The sequence below is a fragment of the Lissotriton helveticus genome, chromosome 10 (assembly GCF_964261635.1).
Source record: "Lissotriton helveticus chromosome 10, aLisHel1.1, whole genome shotgun sequence".
NCBI lineage: Eukaryota > Metazoa > Chordata > Amphibia > Caudata > Salamandridae > Lissotriton > Lissotriton helveticus.
This window is the reverse complement of record NC_136071.1, coordinates 374,703,390-374,726,131: the sequence shown is the minus strand read 5'-3', so window position 1 is coordinate 374,726,131 and position 22,742 is coordinate 374,703,390. Positions and strand designations below refer to the sequence as shown.

The following is a 22,742-nucleotide window of genomic DNA, read 5'->3' as shown; positions in this document are numbered from 1 at the left end:
GGTGTTTGAAAAGGATGAGATACAATGGGTTTCTCCATCTGCTGCAGAGATATCTATGCCAACTGCAGGAAATCGAAGCATGGCCAGCTTGGCGTTTCACCCTCCTGATGTCAATGAAATGAGTTGCAGAGAATTGAGTCATATATTAACACCAGTCACTTAAGATGCCACAAAGATGCCACCAAGGGTGTGGCTGCTCTGATATTATACCAGGGCAGAGAAAACTGTCTGATAAATTTTAAAGAGGAAAAGATTTTGTAATATTGCATGCAAGGACCATACAAGCCAACAGACCTCAAATACACACAGCCAAATAATCAAGATTTACTATCTTTTATTACTGTTAAGTACACCTGCAGTCATACATTTTATTTTCCGCCCTGGTTTACCTAAATCTAATAAAAACATAAAAAAATCACACATTTTTCTGAAGCACATTGTTTGCTTATTTGGATGTTACAGGCAACTCATGTAGGAGCTAAATAGTTTTCACTATTCAGTAATCACCCAAAAGGCTCAGCATTACTGAGGAAAATGCAACCAACAGAGAGAACTGAAAATTCTATTTTGTTAATCCCTCTGAAGTAATCAGATAGTCATTTTTAAATCATCCTGAAGTCATCAGGAACAATCTCAGCCTAAGAAGTAATCTTAAACTAAGTTTCAAATCATCTTCAGTCATCAAGAAGATTCTTGTCTTGTGAAGTAATCAATTGGTCATTTTCAAGTCATCCTGAAATCACCAGGCTCAAGTTTCTAAACTTTGCTGATGACTTCAAGTGCTTGATGATGCCTGAAGATGTGGAAATGACTTCTATAGTAGTTCAATGATCATCCAATGATGCTGGGATGGCTTCTAAAGTAATCCTGTCTGACCGGGGCCAAGAGACAGCAGTGAAGGTGTTCAGATTAGGCACTGCCATGCTCGCGAATGCCTTACCGTGCATAGCAGAAGTCAAAATTGCTTCGGCACTTCACACTGCCACCACCACGCCACCAGTGCTGGAGGCCTGAAAGGGAGGAAAGGGTTCCTTGTATCATACCACAGTGAAGTTAAATCACCAGTGAAGGTCTTACTGTAAACAGCAGGAGTCAATGGTGCTTCAGCACTGCAACCACCTACTACCCCCACCATGCCACCAGTGCTGGAGGCCTGACAGGGAGCAAGGTGTCCTTGTATCATAATAAAAGCACCAATGAATGGCTTACCGTGCGTAGCAGGAATCAATGGTGCGTCTGCACTACACACCAAAGAAAGAGAGAGAATGCATGTGTGCGTGAGTGCCTGTGTGTGTGCGCGAGGAAGAGAGAGAAAGAGCGTGCACGTGGGTGTGTGTATGTTTGTGTGTGAGAGAGGGAGAGAGCGCATGCATGTGTGCGTGCATAGGTGTGAGAGAGTGAAAGCGTGCATGTGTCCCTGTGTGAAAGAGAAAGAGAGTGCATGTGTTTGTGCATGGTTGTGTGTGAGAGAGAGAGTGTGCAGGAGTGTGTGCCTGTGTGTGTGGGTGAGAGAGAGAGCATGCATGTGTGCGTGCGTGTGTGTGAGGGGGGAGAGAAGGAGAGCAGAGAGCCTGCATATGTGAGTATGCGTGTGTGTGAGTGCGAGAGAGCGTGCATGTGTGCCTGTGTGTGTGTGAGAAAGAGAGAGAGAGCGTGCATGTGTGCGTGCCTGTGTGTGTGTGAGAGAGAGAGGGGGAGAGGGAGAGAGAGCGTGCATGTGTGCATGCATGCGTGTGTGAGAGAGGGAGAGAGAGAGCGTGTGTGCGTGAAAGAGAGAGAGTTTTAGGGAGAGAGCGTATAGCCAATCAATGAGAGGAAAGGCGCCCCGCGGCACTGGTTCTCATGCAATCTTTTCATGTTTTAGGTATTTCAAATGCTGTGTTTTTCGGACCTCTGTAATATACACAAGAGGGACAAGCGGGGAGTAGAGCAGGAAAAGGTATGTGGGGTCACACACACACCACCCTAGCCTTTCACAACCGCACCCACTGCTGACTCCGCAGCTGCAGAAGAATCATTAACAGGCACCAGCCCTGAGCAACTGGAATGAATGATGCACCACCACTGCTGGAGACTTGACAGGGATCAGAGGCCTGCCTGCTGTCAAGCCATGGCCCTATTGGAAGCAGTGAGCACCAATGAATGCCTTTCATAGCAGAAGTCAAAAGTGCTTTGGCACTGCACACGGCCACTACCATGCCACCAGTGCTGGAGACCTGAAAGGGAGCAAAGGGGTCCTTGTATCATACCACAGTGAAGCTAAAAGCACCAGTGAAGGTCTTACTGTAACTACCCCCACCACGCCACCAGTGCTGGAGGCCTGGCAGGAAACAAGGGGTCCTTGTATCATAATAATAGCACCAATGAATGACTTACCGTGCATAGCAGGTATCAATGGTGCCTCTGCACTACACACCAATGAAAGAGAGAGATTGCATGTGTGCATGAATGCCTGTGTGGGTGCGCGAGAGATAGGGAGAGAGAGAAAGAGCGTGTGCGTGTGTATGTGTGTGTGTGAGAGAGGGAGAGAAAGCGTGCATGTGTGCGAGCATGCGTGTGAGAGAGCGAGAGCATGCATGTGCCCATGCGTGGGTGTGTGTGAGTGAAAGAGAGAGAGAGTGCATGTGTTTGTGCATGTGTGTGTGAGTGAGAGAATGTGCATGTGTGCGTGTCTGTGTGTGGGTGTGAGAGAGAGAGCGTGCATGTGTGCGTGCATGTGTGTGAGAGAGGGAGAGAGAGAAAGAGAGCAGAGATCCTGCATGTGTGAGTATGCGTGTGAGTGCGCGTGTGTGAGTGCAAGAGAGCGTGCATGTGTGCCTGTGTGTGTGTGTGTGAGAAAGAGAGAGAGAGCGTGCATGTGTGCGTGCCTGTGTGTGTGTGAGAGAAAGGGGGAGAGGGAGAGAGAGAGAGACAGCGTGCATGAGTGCGTGCATGAGTATGTGAGAGAGGGAGAAAGATAGCTTGTGTGCGTAAAAGAGAGCAATCAATTAATCAATCAATCATTTGTATAGCGCGCTACTCACCCGGACGGGTCTCAAGACGCTGGGGGGAGGGGGGTCCATTACTGCTCGAACATCCAGGTCTTGAGTTGCTTCCTGAAGGAGAGATGGTCCTGGGTCAGCCGAAAGTGGATGGGGAGGGAGTTCCAAGTCTTGGCTGCCAGGTAGGAGAAGGATCTTCCTCCGGCGGTGGCTCTGCGGATGCGTGGTACGGAGGCGAGGGCAAGGCTGGTTGATCGTAGCTGGTGGGTGGGTGTGTAGAAGGTCAGGCCGTCGTTGAGGTACTTGGGGCCCAGGTCGTGGAGAGCCTTGTGTGCGTGGGTGAAGAGCCTGAACATGATCCTCTTGCTGACGGGGAGCCAGTGCAGGTCTTTCAGGTGGCCGGAGATGTGGCTGTGTCGGGGGATGTCCAGGATGAGTTGTGCGGAGGCGTTCTGGATGCGTTGGAGTCTTTTCTGCAGTTTGGCTGTGGTTCTGGCGTAGAGGGTGTACTCGTAGTCCAGTCGGCTGGTGACGAGTGCCTGGGTGACGGTCTTCCTGGTCTCGGTGGGGATCCATCGGAAGATCTTACGGAGCATGCGCAGGGTGTTAAAGCATGATGAGGAGACGGCGTTGACTTATATGGTCATCGTAAGGGAGGAGTCCAGGATGAAGCCCAGGTTGCGTGCGTGGTCTGTTGGCTTGGGAGTGGTGCCCAGGGCTGGGGGCCACCAGGAGTCGTCCCAGGCGGAGGGCGATGATCCCAGGATGAGGACTTCCGTCTTGTTCGATTTCAGTTTCAGGCGGCTGTTTTTCAGCCACTCGGCGACGTCTTTCATCCCTTCTTGTAGGCTGGTTCTGGAGGTGGCGGGTCGTTGGTAAGGGAGAGGATCAGCTGAGTGTCGTCGGCGTAGGAGATGATGTTGAGGTTGTGTTGGCGTGCGATGGCTGCGAGGGGGCTCATGTAGACGTTGAAGAGGGTTGGGGTGAGTGATGATCCTTGTGGTAGGCCGCAGAAGACTTCGGTGGCCTTGGATCTGAACGGGGGAGGCGGACTCTCTGGGTTCTTCCGGCGAGGAACGAGATGATCCACTCCAGTTTCTTTTCTTGGATTCCGATGTTGCTGGGGCGCTGTACTAGGGTGCGGTGGCAGACAGTGTTGAACGCTGCGGAGAGGTCCAGGAGGATGAGGGCCGCTGTTTCCCCGTTGTCGAGCAGGGATCTGATGTCATCAGTGGCTGCGATCAGGGCGGTCTCGGTGCTGTGGTTGGCTCGGAAGCCGGACTGCGAGGGGTCGAGGGATCCATTTGTCTCGAGGAAGGCGGCGAGCTGTCTGTTGACGGTCTTCTCGATGACTTTGGCAGGAAAAGGGAGGAGTGAGATGGGGCGGAAGTTCCTGAGGTCGGTGGGGTTCGCTGTTGTTTTTTTCATGAGGGCGCTGAGCTCGGCGTGCTTCCAGCTTTCCGGGAAGGTGGCGGTGTGAAAGGAGGAGTTGATAATGTCCCGGAGATGGGGTGCGATGATGGAGTCGGCCTTGTTGAAGACGTGGTTGGGGCAGGGGTCGGTTGGAGATCCGGAGTGGATGGTGTTCATCGTGCGGGTGGTGTCTTCGGTGCTGATCGGGGTCCAGTTGCAGAGGGTGGTGGTGGGGGGTGTTGGTTCGTTGGTTGGGTGCGTGGTTGGTGCGCCGAAGCTGTTGTGTATGTCAGCAATCTTGCGGTGGAAGAAAGAGGCGAGTGAGTCGCGGAGGTCTTGCGAAGGAGTGATGTTGTTGTTTCCGGCACTTGGGTTGGAGAGCTGGAGAGCTCTTTGACGATGCTTAAGAGTTCTTTGCTGTCGTGGGCGTTGTTGTCCAGTCGATCTTTGAATGCTGTTTTCTTGGTGGTGCGGATCAGCTGGTGGTGCTTGCGGGTGGCGTGCTTGAGGGCGGTCATGTTGTCTGTGGTCTGGTCGTGGCGCAAGGCTTTCTCGAGGGTGCGCAGTTCTTCTTGGAGTCCTTGAGTTCGTCGGTGAACCAGGGGGCTTTCTTGCTGCCGGGCCTGTTGGGAGGGTTCTTTAGTGGTGCGAGGTCATCGGCGCAGGCGGTCAGTCACTGTGTGAGGTTGCTGGCTGCTTCGTTGGGGTCCGTTGTGCTGGTGGGAGGGTTCTGGCTGAGGGAGGTGGTGAGCTGCTCGGCTGTGATCTTGCTCCAGCTCCGGCGAGGAGCCTGTTGCGGGTGGTGGTGGGTTGTGGTTCGTCTGAAGCTGAAGTGGACGCAGCTGTGGTCTGTCCAATGGAGTCCGGTGGAGTGGCTGAGGGAGATGTGCTTGCTGGAGGAGAAGACGGGGTCAAGCGTGTGGCCGGCGTAGTGGGTGGGGGTGTTCACCAGTTGCTTGAGTCCGAGGTTGGCGAGGTTGTCCAGCAGGGTGGTGGTGTTGCTGTCCTTGTTGTTCTCCAGGTGGAATTTGAGGTCTCCTAGGAGGATGTAGTCCGAGGAGGTGAGGGCGTATGGGCTGATGAAGTCTGCGATGTCTTCGCTGAATTGTGTGCGCGGTCCCGGGGGTCTGTAGATGAGGGTGCCTCTGAGGGTCGTCTTGGGGTCGGTGTGTATCTGGAAGTGGAGGTGTTCGGCGGCGGTGAAGGTGTCGTTAGAGTTGGTTGAGATGCGGATGGTGTTCTTGTGTACGATGGCGATGCCTCCTCCAGTCTGGTTGATGCTGTCCCTCTGGGTGATCTTGTATCCGTCCGGGATGGCTATGGCGACGTCGGGTGCTGAGGAGACGTTCATCCAGGTTTCTGTAAGGAAGGCGACGTCTGGTGATGTTGTGTCGAGCAGGTTCCAGAGTTTGACGGCGTGTCTGTGGATGGAGCGGGTGTTGTGCAGGATGCACTTGAGGTGGGTGTTGCTGGTGCTCGGCTTGGCGGGTGCGGTGCAGGTCCGGAGGCAGGTGAGCTTGCAGGCTTGGCAGGTGAAGGGTCCGTCGGTGCGTTTTGGGGTGGCTTGGTAGCAGGCGGGGTTCCATCCGGTGTTGAGTGTGTTGAGGGTGTCGGCGTCGTAAGTCCTTCATGTGGGCTGGTATCGTCGAGGGCCAGGGGTCCTGGCGCTGGGCATGGTCCAGGCGCGGACGGGCGTAGACGGGCTTGCCTTTGGCGCACCTTCGGCGCACAATCGGCGCGCCCGCTGCGCGTACGCGCGGGCTCCATATGAGGCGAAGTGGGAGGGCGGTGCAGCTGGGAAACAGGAGCGGGCGGGCCAATCGGGTACAGAACGAAGAAAGGGGGCGGAGCCGCAATTGAGCAGCAGCGGGGAGCGGGTGGGGGCACCCGAGGGAAAAGCGAGGCACGCTCATATAGCACAAGTAATGAAAGGCAGAAGTTAAAAACACAAGAACATGAAAATAAATACAAATGAAAAGTTTAACACACAATAATAGGGAAAATTACAGTGAGCACGAAAACGGGCCGGCAAATGGAGCAGGGAGAACGAGCAGCAGCGCGGAGGCCGCTGGTGAGCCGTGCGGCGTGGGGGGTGTCCTAAGGCCAGGTCACACTCACCTGCGCCGCGCGGGCTCCATATGAGGCCAAGTGGGAGGGCGGAGCAGCTGGGAGGCGGGAGCGGGGGGGGCCAATCGGGTACAGAACGAAGAAAGGGGGCGGGGCCGCGATGGAGCAGCGGCGGGGAGCGGGTGGGGGCACCCGAGGGAAAAGCGAGGCACGCTGATATAGCACAAGTAATGAAAGGCAGAAGTTAAAAACGCAAGAACATGAAAATAAGTACAAATGCAAAGTTTAACACACAACAATAGGGAAAATTACAGTGAGCACGAAAACGGGCCGGCAAATGGAGCAGGGAGAACGAGCAGCAGTGAGGGGGGCCGCTGGTGAGCCGTGCGGCGTGGGGGGTGTCCTGAGAGAGAGAGAGTTGATACTGCATGGCAGAGCGTGTTGGGAATCCCACAGCAACCATCGAACCCCTGTAGGCATGTGTTTCGTGGAAAACATGAATATGAGTCCAACTCAATGTTTGTAAACATGTGTAGGGCACCCTGCATCCCAGAACAGTAGATTGGGTGTTAACTCTGATACCGGTACGAGGAGCAGATACCAAATGTTATTCACTTATTTATTGATGGAGTTTCATAAAGCGCTAAGCCATGTTATTAAGGTGACTTCCGTGTACTTCGTGGTAATTATGGCACAGAATCTGGTCAGACGACGAACTACAGAAGGATGGGTTCTCCTATAAGCCCTCGGTGCCCTAAAAAGGGATAATAACCCCTTAATAGGACCTGTTGAGGAAATGATTAAAAAACTGTAACACAAGTCATTTTTTTGTTTTCGAAATCCAGTATCTTTGTCAGACAGACTGCTTTTAAATTGCTACTGCTCATGGCGTTTGTTAAAGTCCATGTAGTAATATGTAGTAGAAGTGTAGTGTTATATGGTCATATCAAGATTTATTAAAAGAGATTACTTATGCTGTTCTGTCTTTCAGTAGAAGAGAGTCATGACATTGAAAATAGTGAGGTTGTAATGTTTGTTCTTTAAAATCTGGGTCAATGTAATGCAACCCAAGTGACTTTGGATTTTGTTGCATTCAAAAGAATATTTGAAAATCAAATTATAGAAAGACGCATTTGTAACAGCGAACAAGGCATAAGAGGGAAAGAACTTTGAATTTCAAGGGTCCTGAAAGGCATAAAGGGAACGCTTTTTGGTAAATGCTATATTGGATGTCAGCATTTAGATGCATAACACTCGGGTAAAGCTTAAAGTAATTTTGAATCTTCGAGATGAAGCTTTGAAATACTGGTCATTCTAAAATAATTTTAAATCTAATAGACTACAGGATAAAGACGACATCACTGCTTCCCATTAAAGTTACCTTATAAAGGCTACCTGGATATAATTTGGGGCAAAAAATCAATCAAATCAAATAAATCTGCATTGATGAAATTAAGGCTACCAAGGCCCACCACACAGTGAGAGCATTTGTACATTTTACTACAGAGTTTAACAAAGGGCTGGGCGAGAAGGGAGGTGGGAATGCAAGGAGCCAAAGACCCAGAAGGGGGAGGAGGGAAATGCGAGCAGCGCTTCAAAGGGATGGGCTAAAAGGGAGGGGGGAATGCAAGGAGCACAGGAACCTTAATGAGCATGAGAAATGCCATATGGCACCTCTGCTAAAGCGCGTGCACGAGCACATGCATTGCAAGCTGTAGCCAGCGCATTTTTTGGGTAGCATTTTTTGAAGCCCTTCTTACTTAAGGTCTGGCCAGACCATAGCAAGCGATGGGTCAGGCTCAACCTAAAAAGGCAAAGGGACTTAACTTTATATTTAGTAGGAAGGAAGGAGAGAGACGAGGACAGTACCTGCAGGAGACATGCAGGGAATCGGTTAAAGAAGCTTTAACTACCACTATCCCTTAAGAAGCATCCTACAACCTAGGGACTACATACACACAGGCGTAGACTACTGTGTGTATCCCACCTCTGAGGACTTTTTTATGAACGCATGCGTCACATATGCGCTGCTGTTGCTTCACTTTTTGTGACGCAGCGGCGGGGTAAATAATGCACCATGTTGCGCGATATTTACAAAGTGATGCATCTAGGCAGACGCGCCCCTTCGTAAACCCCTGTGCTACATTATACCTGCGTCAGGTATAATGCATGCAGGGTGGGTGTTCCCCGCAAGAAAGGGTCGTAGGAGTGGTGCAGTGAAATCTATAAGATTTCACTGTGCTACCTCTTGGATGCCAATGCCTTAAAACCCTACACATGCCTTATGGCAGGAGTAGGACACTTTGCTGAAGTTGCGTCTGTTTTCAGATACATCCTCACAAAGCGCCACTTATGCGGCAACAGATACATCAGTAGTACTGACGTATCTATCATTCCTTGCGACATGATGCATCATACAGTAAATATGATGCATCCATCATGTCGCAAGGAGGGCGCACTGAGAAAATAAAAGAAACACAGAGACGACCCGAAACCAGGGGTTATAAGGCGATGGAAAATAATGATGAAAATAATGATGGCAAAACAAGAGCTACCAAGCCTGATGGAAGAAATAGAAACATCGAGAATGAACAGAATGAACAGAAACTCCATAAGGAAGCCGAGAAATCAAAAAAGAAAGCCAAGGAAAAACAGAGAGCAAAAGAGGCAGAAAAGGAATTGGCAATCAGAGAGAATCTTGATCTCTTGGAGAAAAAGGCCAAAAGACTACAAACGATTAAAAACTTAAAAGCTGCAGCTAACATAACTGGTCACTCAATAGGCTCCCAACCTAGAATTTCAAACATATTTAGCCCAGCAATCAAAGAAAGACAACAAAGTCGCCTTCCCAATGAAACTGTATTAATTACAATGGATCAACAAGGATTGCAAAATAAGGCCATCACTGCGGCAGCTGAAGCTGCACCTCCAGTAGAGCATCTAGAACATGAAAATATGAGGGAAGAAAGCAGATCTGGCCCTAACATAGACGCAGTCTCAAACATAAGTCCATTGGTGAAAGGGAGCATTTCAGTAGAAGCCTCGAATATAAACCCAGTGATGGAAGGGTATGCTTCAGCAGAAGTCTCCGATGACTCTGAGTCAGAGATCTATGAGACAGGAATATCAATCTCCAGCGAATCCAGCAAATCCAGTGAAGAGAGCGATCTTAGCGAGGATCCCGGACAGGAGGAACAGGACAAAAAAGTACCTTCACCAACAGATATTGGATCTAAAAATGCCCTAATATACGATAATACACCAACAAAAAAATGGGGAAAAAAAGAAGTAAACATAAAAGGCACTCAAAAATATTTCATGATGAAACAACAGATCCTGGAAGCAACCCAGAACATACAATAGTGAGAACCAAACTCTCACGTAAAAGCCCTCATCGTAAATCAAACGTTGAATCTGAAAGAAATAAGAATATCTCCGACATCCCGGATGACGATGAGCAGATGAAGCACAGAGAGCCCACACTTAGTGAAGTCCTAGAATCAATAAAAACTTTTCATCAGGACGTAAAGAAAGATAGCCAAAGAAACCATGTCGCTATTCAAAAATTGGAAGGTGCTATCAATAAAGTTGGCAATACATGCCTGGAAATCTCTGATAGAATGTGCTCGGTAGAAGTTCGTGCAGAAAACTTGGAATCAGACGTTGGCAAACTACAACTTCAAGCAAAGGAGCACGAGGGTATAATTAAGGACTTAATGATAAAGGTCGAAGACCAAGAAAATAGAGCAAGGAGGAATAATCTTCGATTTCTTTGGATTCCTGAGAGCTCGGAAGGGAGTGATCCAAGAAGCTTCATGACTAATCTACTAAAATCTTCTTTTCCGGAACTCAACTCTTGGGAAATGGATAGAGAAGTATGCCGAGCACACCGCTTTCCACTAACACAACCAAAACGGTCAGAGACATCTCCGCAATATCCCAGAGCATTTTTAGTCAACTTTGGAAACTTTCTGGTACGTGACACTGTATATGACTTGGCCAGGCCAACGGCTCAAAGAGAATATAGGGGTTTTAAGTTCTTTGCAAGACCAGATTTCGCACACGCAACAGTAGAAAGACGTTGGCGAATGCGACAACGTTTTGCCCCTTTTGAAAAGCTGGGAGCAACGGTCTATCTACAAAATCCGGCGCGCTTAAAAATAACTTACAAAGGCTCAACGAGGAGCTTCATAAGTGAAATCAAGGCGGAGGCCTATCTTAAGGAGGTTGAAGCAAGAATGAAACAAAATAATGGCAACTGAATAGAAGAGGGAATCTAGTGCCGACAAACTATTATTATTTGATATATGGTTGACACTCTCTAGGTTCAAATAGTATCAGGCCAGGGGCAAGTCCAGGCGTACAGAACGCACGGCCATCAACAGCTGGGTGAGTCGAAACCCAGGTTGCCTCAAAGGGTGGCAGGAGGGGGGGGATAAGAGGGTGGGGCAGGGAGGGGGGAAAAGGGGGTTGGGTGGCGGGGGTGGGGGGAGAAACTAAAAAATTGAAGAGAGTTCATACTGGTAAAGTGATTTCGAATGAAAGAGTAAATCTGAAACTAAGGATACGTTCCCATTATGTATATTGTGTATATATTAGTTATTTGGACAGGTTGATGGACTGGCAATACTTGAAAACTAGATATGCCTAAGCTAAGGATTGGATCTCTCAATATTGGAGGATTAAATGATTGGAAAAAGAGGGGGAAGTTTGAACAATATCTAAATATGATAAACTTAGATTTAATATGTCTACAAGAGACCCACTTCACTTACCCTGGAGGAAAAAACACTGGTTGAACTTTAAAGGCTATGAATTGCTCTCATGTACATCCCAGACTTCTATGATAAGAGGTGTGGCCATAATTGGTAAAGTGGGGTTAGGGGGGGGCCAAAAGGTGTAAGGCTTATCCACTAGGAAGATGGGCAATTTGTGAAATGAATTTAGGTATCACTATCTGCTCGGTAAATGGATCTAACACAGATGAGTCAGAGGTCTTTAGTCACATTGAAAATGAACTAATTGACTGGCATACCCCCATAGTATTATGTGGGGATCTTAACGTTTCTGCTAATTTCTCGGATGATAGCCCATACATAGGCAGGAAGCCAAGGGTGTTTAGAGCAATAACTTCAATGATGCAGTCACATGGCTTAGACGATGTCTGGGGAAATTTATTGAGTGGAGATCCTGGGTTTACTTATTTTTCACATCCCTTTAACAAATATTCGAAATTGGATTATTTCATGATCTCGACCACCCTGCTGAAGAGTGTCCAAATAAACAAGCTTCCCAAAATCATGTCAGATCACAATCCCCTAAATATGGTCATCAATAAACCATATAAAGTTCCTAGGCCATGGACATTTGATAAAAAACTATTAGCAGATATGGATTACATCACTCATATGAAAACATGGTCCCAGGCCTTTTTTGATGCTAATAGGTATAGTGCATCAAGGGGAGGGGTCTGGGATAGCTTTAAGGCAGGATTAAGAGGAGAGACCATAAGTTATACTACCAACGTATGGAAAAAGATTAACAGGGAAAGGGAAGAATTGATGGGAAAGCTGAGTGAGGCAGAGACACAACACAGACAAGATATAACTGTAGGTGCTCAATCTGTCGAGAGTCTACAAAGAGTAAACTCCCTAAAAGCAGAGATCCAGAAACAACTAGCAAGAAAGGCGGCAGCAAATTATCAGGCACAGAGATCACGCTTTTACGAAACTGGTGAGCAAGCAGGTAGAGCACTTGCCCTGCGAATTAGACAGGTGGCAAGTAAGAATATAGTGACACAAATTGAATATCAGGGACACATATACGATAAATCCGGTGAAATTTTGGAGGTGTTTAGGAAATTCTATCAAGATTTATATCAGCAGGAAGCAGGTGTAGAGGCCCCAAATATAAGTTGGCTAGACATGGGTAGTAAGCTAAAACCGGTCCAGATCGAATCTCTGGAACAAGATATCACAATGTCTGAGGTATTGGAAGCTCTGCAAGACCTGGCAAGCGGAAAGGCCGCGGGCCCAGATGCTATACCGGTAGAGCTATACAAAAGTCTAAGGGAGGAAACAACACCAATGCTTTTAGATCTATTTAATGGCGTTATGAATACTGGAATAATACCTGAGTCCTGGCAAGAAACTAATATAGTGATTTTTCACAAAAAAGGAAAACCAAAGACCAACCCGGGCTCCTACAGACCAATATCATTGATCAACAGTGACAACAAGCTATATGCAAAAATCATGGCCACTCGCATGGGGAGGATCATTGCGTCCTTGGTTTCCCCCTGGCAGCATGGGTTTATCCCAGGAAGGGGAACCACAGACCATATTAGGAGAGCTATCACCTTATTTGACATCGGTGCTGCTAGGGGGGAGGAGGTTGCAATGATCCTCCTCGATGCGGAGAAGGCATTTGATCGCGTCAGATGGAGTTTTCTATGGAAGGTTCTGGAGGCAAGGGGATTTGGTCCTAGATTCTGTCAAGCCATTCAGGCTATGTATTCATCACCTACGGCAAGAATTCAATCAATGGGGAAAGATCAGATAGGATCAACATAACAAGGGGTACGAGACAGGGTTGCCCATGCTCTCCAATCTTGTTTGCGCTTTACATGGACCCCTTAATCACACAATTAATGAACAGTGCGGTTATTAAAGTTAAACCACTGCAAAGGTGCACCACAACAAGAAATTGAGCAAATTACAATGCTATTAATAAGCATGAATAAGTGCGGTTATTAAACCAGTAATATCAAATGGGTATCAGACTAAACTTCTCGCATATGCGGATGACTTAGCAGTCATCACAAAAGACCCAGAGTTAGCTATGAGGGAGGTAGTTAATATAACCGGTCAGTTTGGAGATGTGTCAGGTTACCGATTAAATGTGGACAAAACACAAATATTATGCTCTAAAAAAATAGCCAAGTTGGATGGTAGATACCTAGAATCTGTAGTTTACTTGGGAATAATATTAAATGCAGATCCAGGAAGAATAATTGACGATAATTACACACCGCTTATCCATTCGATGGAAACAGAACTAAAAAGAATGGATTCATTACAGCTGTCATTGATTGGGAGGGCTAACGTTATAAAAATGACAATGTTTCCCAAGGTGCTTTATAAATTAAGGTCAATCCCATTTAAAATTGACGAGAAGATTATTAAGAAGATTGAGGCTATGTTCATGAAATTTTTGTGGCAATATGGTAAAATAAGGCGATCAAATAGATATATGTCATTACCACAAGATAGAGGAGGGTTGGGATTGCCAGATATCAAGAGCTATCATTTCGCATGTCTCCTAACAGACATGGCTATCCTACTTCATCCGGGGGGCCCAACCCTCAGGCAGGCGGTGATACCATTAATTTTTCAGCTATTGGTGGGAAGTGAAGCCGTAGGGCTCTTATTAAGGAGAACTCAGAGGAGTTATTACAAGGAAATTGGATTCAAGACGCTTGAAGACGTATGGTATACATGGAAAACTGTTAAAAAAATCCTAGATATACCCACTATCCATCACGGCACACCGCTTTGGAACTCAACACTCTTTCCAAACCTTAGTAGGGATGGAGCGTGGCGTCATTGGGAGAGTCAGGGCATTGTGGAGTTGGGGCAAATAATGATTAGAGATCACTGTAGGACACTTGAAGAACTTACGCAACACTATTCACTACAAGGTTATCAAGAGTTTAAATACCTACAGATTGTCAATAGAATTAAATCAATTAGGATACGTATCACTTTGCTTGGGAGATTTGAATTAATTGAGTATCTGAAGTCGGGGCCATAGAATTAGGGATATATATAAAATATTTAATGATGCATCGATGGACGATATGGGGAAAATGGAAACCACCTGGTCCAAAAAATTGGGGGATCCCGAAGTAGATCTTGATAAGGCACTAGCTATGGATAAGAGGTTTCTGCGCTCTTCGAATCTCAGGGCCCAACACTACAAAACGCTATTCAATCTATACTATACTCCGGAAAAATTATTCTCTTGGGGGAAAGCGGCAGATAGTAACTGCCCCAGATGTGGAAATGGTCCAGCTGATCTTATACATATGTTCTATGGGTGTGAAAAACTAAAAATTATTAAAACTGAAATAGTGCGGTTTTTAGAGGGGTTACTTGACGTCAAAATTAATCTATCCCCTACCCTGATAATAATTGGATGTGATGTGAAATTAAATATGTGTACTGAGGCCGAAGCTTTAGTTTTCATCTCTGTAGCAGTCCTTAGGATTTTAATAAGTGCAGCCTGGAAGGATACAGAAGCTCCTACTTTTCAAATGTGGATGTGCAGAATGTTGGATATACATAACATTGAGGAAGCACTATATGATTTAAAGGGAGCGAAGATAAGGGATATGGGTAAGCAACTTTGGGCCCCCGAAGCCACTTGGAGGACAGCAAAAGTTCAAATGAATGATTTACTGGTATTGTAGTTATTTAACCTGTCTATTGTTTATTGTTTATTATTCTTTCTGTTCTTTTATTGATGGTATAATTTTACGTATCTATTTATGTATTTAGGTACGCATTTATGTATATGTATTTTCTGGTATGAACTCTCAATAAAAAAAAAAAAAAAAAAAAAAAAGAGAAGTGTCGCATTGCTGCTTTCACGCATCGATGCGACAACTCTCATAAATGAGGCCCCTAATGTTTTTTAAGTCCTGCTCACTTAAAAGTCTAAGTGTAAAACGCCCAATGCCCATAGCTATAGGCTGTCTGTTAATAATCATTAGTGACAAATGGCTTAGTCATGGGATGGTAGTCACCTACAATAAAATGAATTCCATCTGGGTGTACCCCTTTGACAAAATCTGGCGATCAGTCTGGTGAGCAACATTTAAAAATAGTAGAGCGCTTGCCAGGGGACTTGTGAAATCTCCTGCTCAGGAACACAGATGCTGCGCCGGTTAGCCCTGGGACACTGTTAAGTGACTATGCGCTTTATAAATCCTGGGGCATATTATCAAGGGGGTTTATCTCCGCTTTTTTGGCTTTAAAAGCCAAGAAAGCGGAGATAAAATTATCTCCCTATTACCTAGCTGTCGCTAACACCAGTTAGCGACAGCTAGTAGGAGATAGCGACCATCTTGGGCCCCACTTTGCATGTCAGTGATATTTATCACTAATGACATGCAAAGTGGGCGTGCCAAGATGTTAGCGACTGGAAACGGTCGCTAACATCGCTATCTCCTATTACCAACTTTTGGAGATATTCGCGCTAAGCGCGAATATCTCCAAATCCTAACACCTGCCCTGAGCAGTTCTTAGCCATGTTATCCAATCAGAGGTGGATAACATGGCAAAGAGCATTAGCTCGGTAATGCATGAATATCGCTGACTTTTCAGCGATATTCATGCATTGCGGCCGTTTTTTATCGCATTTGCGGTAAACCTTGGTAATACCAAGGTTTATCTGCGATAAAAATCGCCGCAGCTCAGCGGTAAATTTTGGTCTCTAACCAAGCAATAGCGATAATTATCGCTATTGCTTGGTAATATGCCCCTCTGTCTTTCATTCCTTCATTCATTCCGGGCCATTCAGAATAATGAGCAGAGTGGCACAGGGCTACTGTCCTAGGGACTTTCACCTCTGTGGCCTCTTACCAAAAATCCAGGGTTGAACAAGCCACTTTGACTCAAAATATAAGCAAGACCACAAAGAATGATCTGAGACATAAGGTTACATTGAAATGACAAGTGCTGGTCACTTACTGGGATTCTACTGTGTGTTGCTGCTCCCTTTTTTTCACAGCAAAGGGAACCCAAAACACAGGTATACCTTGATTTTTCCTGGACCAAACCAAGGGGTATATTTACAATGATATGTCAGGCCGCTCAGACATTCCCAAAATGCCGGGATGCACCGTATTTACAACAATACGGCACACTCCTATGTTTTCCATAGCACTGGCGCTATAATTAACTTCGTAGCGCCAACACAGACACCCCTGCGCCATAGTGCAAAGTTGCTTGAGTTTGCAGGAATGATTTTTTGCAGGAAGTGCCATAATGGGGATTTGCTTCATCTATGGAAGTTGCAAATAGTAATTATTTAACGATTGTTTATGTGCAGGAAGGGACACATTCCTGCACATAAGCAATCATTAAAGGTGTTTTGCTCTTTCTAAAAGCAAAAATGAGGGGAAAAAAAAGAATTTCTCCTTGTTTCGCCATTCTAATGCCTGCTCATGCATGGTGTTCATTTTTGGCACTGCCTCAGATTTACAGATCCTTGTAAATATGGGGCAACGTCAAAAAGCAAATGATCACATGGTGGAACGCTCACAGCAACACCCATTGCACGCCCCTTTACCGCTAAGTAATGCCTGTAAAGGGGCAATATTTACAAGGCATGTTAAGCCACAAAAAGTGTCTTAACATTGCTTTGTAAATGTGGAGAAGGGTATAGCGCCACCAGAATGTCACTAAAATGACGTTCTGGTAGCTCTATACCTTTGTTAATACACCCCCATGTTGTCAAGTGGGTTAGACAGGATTCAGTTATGGAAGTCCTGAAAGAGGCCCAGGCAGGTGTGTGTGTGGGGGATTGGCCTGGGAGTTTTGAGGGTTTCAAACGGCTCAGGTGAAAGAAGGACACTCTAGAGAGGAGACGCCCATACCTGAATCGGGCAGGTGGATGATGTGAGAGCTGACTTTAAAACTGAATGGAACACGTGCCTTGGAGAGGGTTTCTTTTGGGGAGATGGGAAGGACTCAGAACTATCTGAAAAAAACAGATGGGTGCTGCTTATTGAGTGCCAAGGTCTGTTTGATTATGAGAGCTCCTAATGGAAGTCAGGTAGTTGGGACGGAGGCTGACGCTGTTGGACAGAACACAGGCTTACAAGGAACAAAGTCAAAGGGACTATCACCATGGAGGTGGCAAAATGGGACAGCAGCGTAGAAAGGATGTCTCGGTGCAAGCAAGGAAAATGCTATCTGTGACTGCTGTTGCTGTAGTAAGTGCAACAATTATAAGGGTACAATGGGCCCCGTCAATCTCTGGGGCCTGGTGTCATTACACCTGCTCCACTGATGGTAGCTACAAGAGGGTAGCCAGAAAATGATAGTACCCCCACTTTAAAATAAAAGCTCCTATGGCACGAAGGAAGTAAGCTGACCCCCACTCTTACCAGAAGAGCTCCACTATCTTTTACATCCAGGCATCTATCCATTAACATCAGTACAGGTTTGCTTGTCAGTGTTATGTGCCCTCAGTTTTAATGGCTGCGGAATTCTGATTGGCTGTCAGTAATCTGTGCCACGAGCGGAGTCTCCCGGGTGGGGCCTTATGCGAGGCTATTGTTGACTCCCCTTCTGTGGGCACCTGAGAGCGTTACTAACTGGTTATAGCGCCTAGTGGCAAATACGGCGCTGTACTAGTTTCTTTCAGACACGTTCTATGCGTTCGTGTAGTAAATAGACACGAGACATGGCTTGATCAGAGCATTGCTGTACATTACCGCGTGTTCCTGGGCTGGGGTGAAGGCTGGGCTCTTTGTTTCCTTCCTGCTGTTGTCCTGCCTTCTGCAGTCGTTGCTGGAGTTGTGGTTCCTTGTACATTACACCTCTCGAGAGAAGCCGGCACCGCCCCCTGGAATCATCTCTGCAGGGAAGAAGGATGGGCCTGGACTATCTGTGCATACCCTGTCTGATGCAGGCAAGCCTTCAGATTAGCAAAACCCATAATCTCGTTCATGTTTATCTGCACTGTGGCTTAACTGGGCAGACAAAGGTTGATCTTCTGGCTGTAAATCATGAACATTGGAACCCAGAGACATTTCAATGATGGCTTCTCATCCTACCAAAGTGCAGAATTTATCACAAGCCATTTTTCTCCCACAAATCTCAGTTTGTTTCGGTGTGTGTCAATTTAAAGGAGTTTGGTGTTAGACTGTTTCATGGACCTGATGTAAAGATATGGTTCATTTCCTGTAACGCCCTAGTAGAGAGATACGCATGTTGGACGTTGTTTATTTTTATACCCATCCCCACACTTCCAGTGTTGCCCCGTTGTAAATAAGTTTCTAACATGTCTGCTTCGTGAAACTGAATGAATAAGTATCCCTATGAAGTATTTAAAAAAAGTGAAATTTGGTGATGCTACTCTGAAGTATTCATTATAAGGAATTGGCCTTTATGAAAACAGCGATGCAACAGTTTTCTCTGCGCCCTCCTTGCGACATGATGGACGCAAACTATCTACTGTATGATGCACCATGTTGCAAAGAATGACAGATATGTCAGTATTACTGACATATCCGTGCAAAAGTGGTGCACTGCTAAGGTGTGTCTGAAAAGAGGCGCAACCCCAGCAATGTGTCCTTTCAACTGGGGCAAGCCCTATGTGCAAGGGCCTGCGTCAGTCTTACACCTGCTGTGAGGCAGGTTTAAGATATTGACGCAGTAGCAGCCTAGAAGTGGCACAGTGAAATCTGATAGATTTCACAGTGACACCTACAAGGCTTTTTGCTGGGGAACGCCCACCCTGCCTACAATATACCTGATGCATGTATAATGAAGCGAAGGGCTTTACAAAATGACACATCTGCTCAGATGCGTCACTTTGTGAATAGGATGCAACGTGGCGCATTTTTTATGCCGCTGGTGCGTCATAAAAAGGGATGCAACTGTGGCATAAAAGTGTCCCAAGACCTCATAAATAAGGCCCATTGGGGCAGATTTACAAGCCCCTGCATCACTTTTGTGCTGCCGTTGAGTCACATTTTTAGTGATGCAGTGGCTGCGTAAATAATGCAACACATTGTGCCCTATTTACAACATGACACATCTAGGTAGATGTGTCACGTTGTAAAGACCTGTGCCACATTATACCTGCAGGTATAATGTATGTGGGTAAGCCTTGTAGATGTGACGCAGTGAAGATTTCACTGCGCCACTTTTAGGACGCCACTGGGGTAAAACCTCACGCCTGCATGGAGCAGGGGTAAGGAGTGACGCAGTGTATTGGGAATAGGCCTTCCCATGCATTGCTGGAGTTGCGCAGTGCTTGCGACATGACTCTAGACATGTGTGACTTTTGGGCCAACAGATACATCAGAATTTCTGACACATCTGTCAATACTTATTGTAAATATGGTGCATCCATGGTGACGCAAGGGTCTCACATGGAAGCGCAGGGGAACCGATGCATCTGTAAGCATGTGTCTGTTCCTTGTAAATCTTTCCCATTGTTTCCAATGTATTTGTAATTTAGCATGGAATACCGAGCTTGGCCGGTGTTTACAAGAAAAAAAAAAATTTGAATTCCATGACCCAAAGTCTTTCTTAAAGCCGCAACCCAATGGGGCTGCTGGCACCACCAAATTTTACCATCAGGTTTATAGTGATTGTGCATTTATTTCAATACATCTGTACACACGCTATTTATATATATCAATTCTGACAAACTTTTAAATACAATTTTAAAGTGTTTTTCTAACAACAAACCTAGGGTGGCAGTATTGGATAGGAAATCTAAAAAGGTTTTCAGAAACGTGTGATGTTCCGCATTAGATGACAGCGAGAAAGGCTGTGGTGGAGCGCGTTTCTTTGTTCACAAAGAGAAAGTAAGTAAGTTATCTTGTCTTGAATCATGTACAATGCTTGCGCTGCGGCCTTTGGCTACGTTTGCTGTATACAAAACACCATGGGGCAGATTTACAAGCCCTGTGCGCCACTTTTGCATCACTTTTTCCATGTTAAAAGTGACGCAAAAGTGGCGCAAGTGGCTTGTAAATCTGCCATACACGTAAACATACGTTTACGTAGCTCATGGTTTTATGGAGAAGCTTGCCGTTCTAGATCAGTACTCCGATGTCCCGCCTATGAACGGAAGCTGCAAGAACAGGTGAAGCTCAGTTGTTCTAGGCAGTGTCTTTGACCTGACAGTGAGCCAGGCCCCGTTCAGGGAGCCACAGGGCAAACAAGGGTTACTGGCCCCTACTATGGGTTTCGCGTGTTTTACCTTAGTTCCGTCCTACGTTGTTTGCACTTAATTCCGTCCTACTACAGCACTTCCAAGTGGACCAAGTGCGCGCTCACTGCACTTGATTTCCAGATGACGAGGCGAGCAGTCCAAGGCGTCAGGGGCATAAAGTGGGGTTCGAGCCTAAAACTCAACAACCACTTAACAGAGACAATAATAAGTGAATGGCCTAAGGGTTTTGCTTTTGAAAAGAAAAGTCCTTTAATCTCACCAAAACGTATCACGGTGGATAAAGTGTCACGCTGTCACGGTGGATAAAGTGTGGTCAATCAATCAATCTATCTATCAGAGTACTTGTAAAGCGCGCTACGTACCAGTGAGGGTCCCAAGGTACTGAGGGGATGGGGGCGGGGGGGGGGGGGCTACTGCTCGAAGAGCCAGGTCTTGAGGAGCCTTCTGCAGGTGAGTAGGTCTTGGGTCTGCCGTATGTGGGTAGGGAGGGTGTTCCAGGTCTTGGCGGGGAGGTAGGAGAAGGATCTGCCGCCGGAGGTCGTCCGTTGGATGCGGGGGACAGCAGCGAGGGCGAGGCTGGTGGAGCAGAGCTGGCTGGTGGGGGTGTGGAAGCTGAGTCTGCTGTTCGGGTAGGCTGTTCCGGCGTTGTGGAGTGCTTTGTGTGCGTGGGTGAGAAGCTTGAAGGTGATCCTTTTGTTGACGGGGAGCCATTGTAGGTCTCTCAGGTGGGGGTGATGTGGCTGCGGCGGGGGACGTTGATGATCAGTTGGGCGGATGCGTTGTAGTCGTCGTAGGTGTTTGGCTGGGATTCCTGCATAGAGTGTATTGCAGTAGTCCAGTCTGCTGCTGACGAGGGACTGTGTCACCGTTCTTCTTGTTTCGGTCGGGATCCACTTGTAGATCCTGCGGAGCATGCGGAGGGTGTTGTAGCAGGAGGAGGAGACGGCGCTGACCTGCTTAGACATGGAGAGGGAGGAATCGAGGATCAAACCCAGGTTGTGTGTGTGGTCTGTGGGTGTTGGTGCTGTTCCCATTGTGGTCGGCCACCAGGAGTCGTCCCAGGCTGAGGGGGTGGGTCCGAGGATGAGGACCTCCGCTTGTCCGAGTTCAGCTTCAGACGGCTGCTCCTCATCCAGTCGGCGACAGCCTTCATTCCCTCGTGGAGGTTGGTTTTGGCGGTGTGTGGGTCCTTCGTGAGGGAGAGGATGAGCTGGGTGTCGTCGGCTTAGGAGATGATGTTGAGGTTGTGATAACGGGCCCCTTGTGCGAGGGGTGCCATGTAGACGTTGAACAGCATAGGGCTGAGGGATGAGCCCTGGGGGACGCCGCAGATGATGTCGGTGGCTTCGGATCAGAAGGGTGGGAGGCGGACGCTCTGGGTTCTGCCGGTGAGGAAGGACGTGGTCCAGTCGAGAGCCTTTTCTTCGATTCCGGCTTCTAGGAGGCGTGTCTTTAGAGTGCGATGGCAGACCGTGTCGAAGGCGGCTGACAGGTCCAGGAGGATGAGGGCTGATGTTTCGCCGTTGTCTAGTTGGCGCCTGCTGTCATCTGTGGCGGCGATGAGGGCTGTCTCGGTGCTGTGGTTTCGCCTGAATCCGGACTGGGACGGGTCCAATATGTTGTTGTCTTTCAGGTGGTGGGCCAGTTGCATGTTGACGATTTTCTCGATGACCGTTGCTGGGAAGGGGAGCAGGGAGATGGGCCGGAAGTCCAGTTCACAGTAAACAGCAAAGCTTCGATGTAAGAGCAAGAGAAGGCCCACTTGGAGCAGCTTTCCTGCAGTCTGTGACACTTTCAGTTTATATCTAATACAAGCAGATCTGTTACACGGGTTAAGGTGTTATCAAAAAGCAATTCTGTTTACCAAGTTCACGGGCAATTTTCTCAGGTATTTTCTTCAGTGGTGTCTCTAGAAGTGAACTGTAGGGAGGGCCGGAGGGGATCATACTGGGCCACCAATAAAACTGGCGTGCCCACCTGCATACAAAGTCAAAATTAAAAGTTTATTAATTGTTTGAAAATATAGTTTTATCGTCAAGACATCATAAAATACATTTGCCAATAAAAACAGTTCCAATCGGAAAACCCAAAGGTACTCACATATTTATGGATAGTGCAATATAAAAGAGTTTTATAAGTTAATAAAATATTAAGTACAGGAAAACAGGACCTTTTTAGACATCATTACATCAGGGTTTGTGTAGCAGCTTTTGACTGATGGGCCAAGCTGTGTTCAGAAACTTTGATACAGCAACTGTAACTATTGTTGAGGAACAGCTTTTACAAATCCTAAATTTACAT

The 22,742-nt window shown here is 47.0% G+C and overlaps 1 protein-coding gene across 4 annotated transcripts in view; it reads right to left on the bottom strand.

The window, feature by feature from the left end:
* The window catches only part of LOC144784035 (GTPase IMAP family member 9-like), a 290,804-nt gene extending 268,385 nt beyond the window's left edge, over positions 1-22,419 (bottom strand). The window contains exon 1 of one of the 4 annotated variants that reach the window (XM_078662740.1): positions 22,254-22,419. Coding sequence is in view for 3 of the 4 variants with exons in the window: in XM_078662737.1 (XP_078518863.1) it covers positions 17,899-18,064 (166 nt within the window). In the remaining variant the exon portion in view is untranslated. Of the gene's footprint in view, positions 1-17,898; positions 18,180-22,253 lie in introns of those variants that run through there. The other 3 variants (XM_078662739.1, XM_078662738.1, XM_078662737.1) reach the window with 3 other exon arrangements.
* Positions 22,420-22,742: the final 323 nt, after the last annotated feature.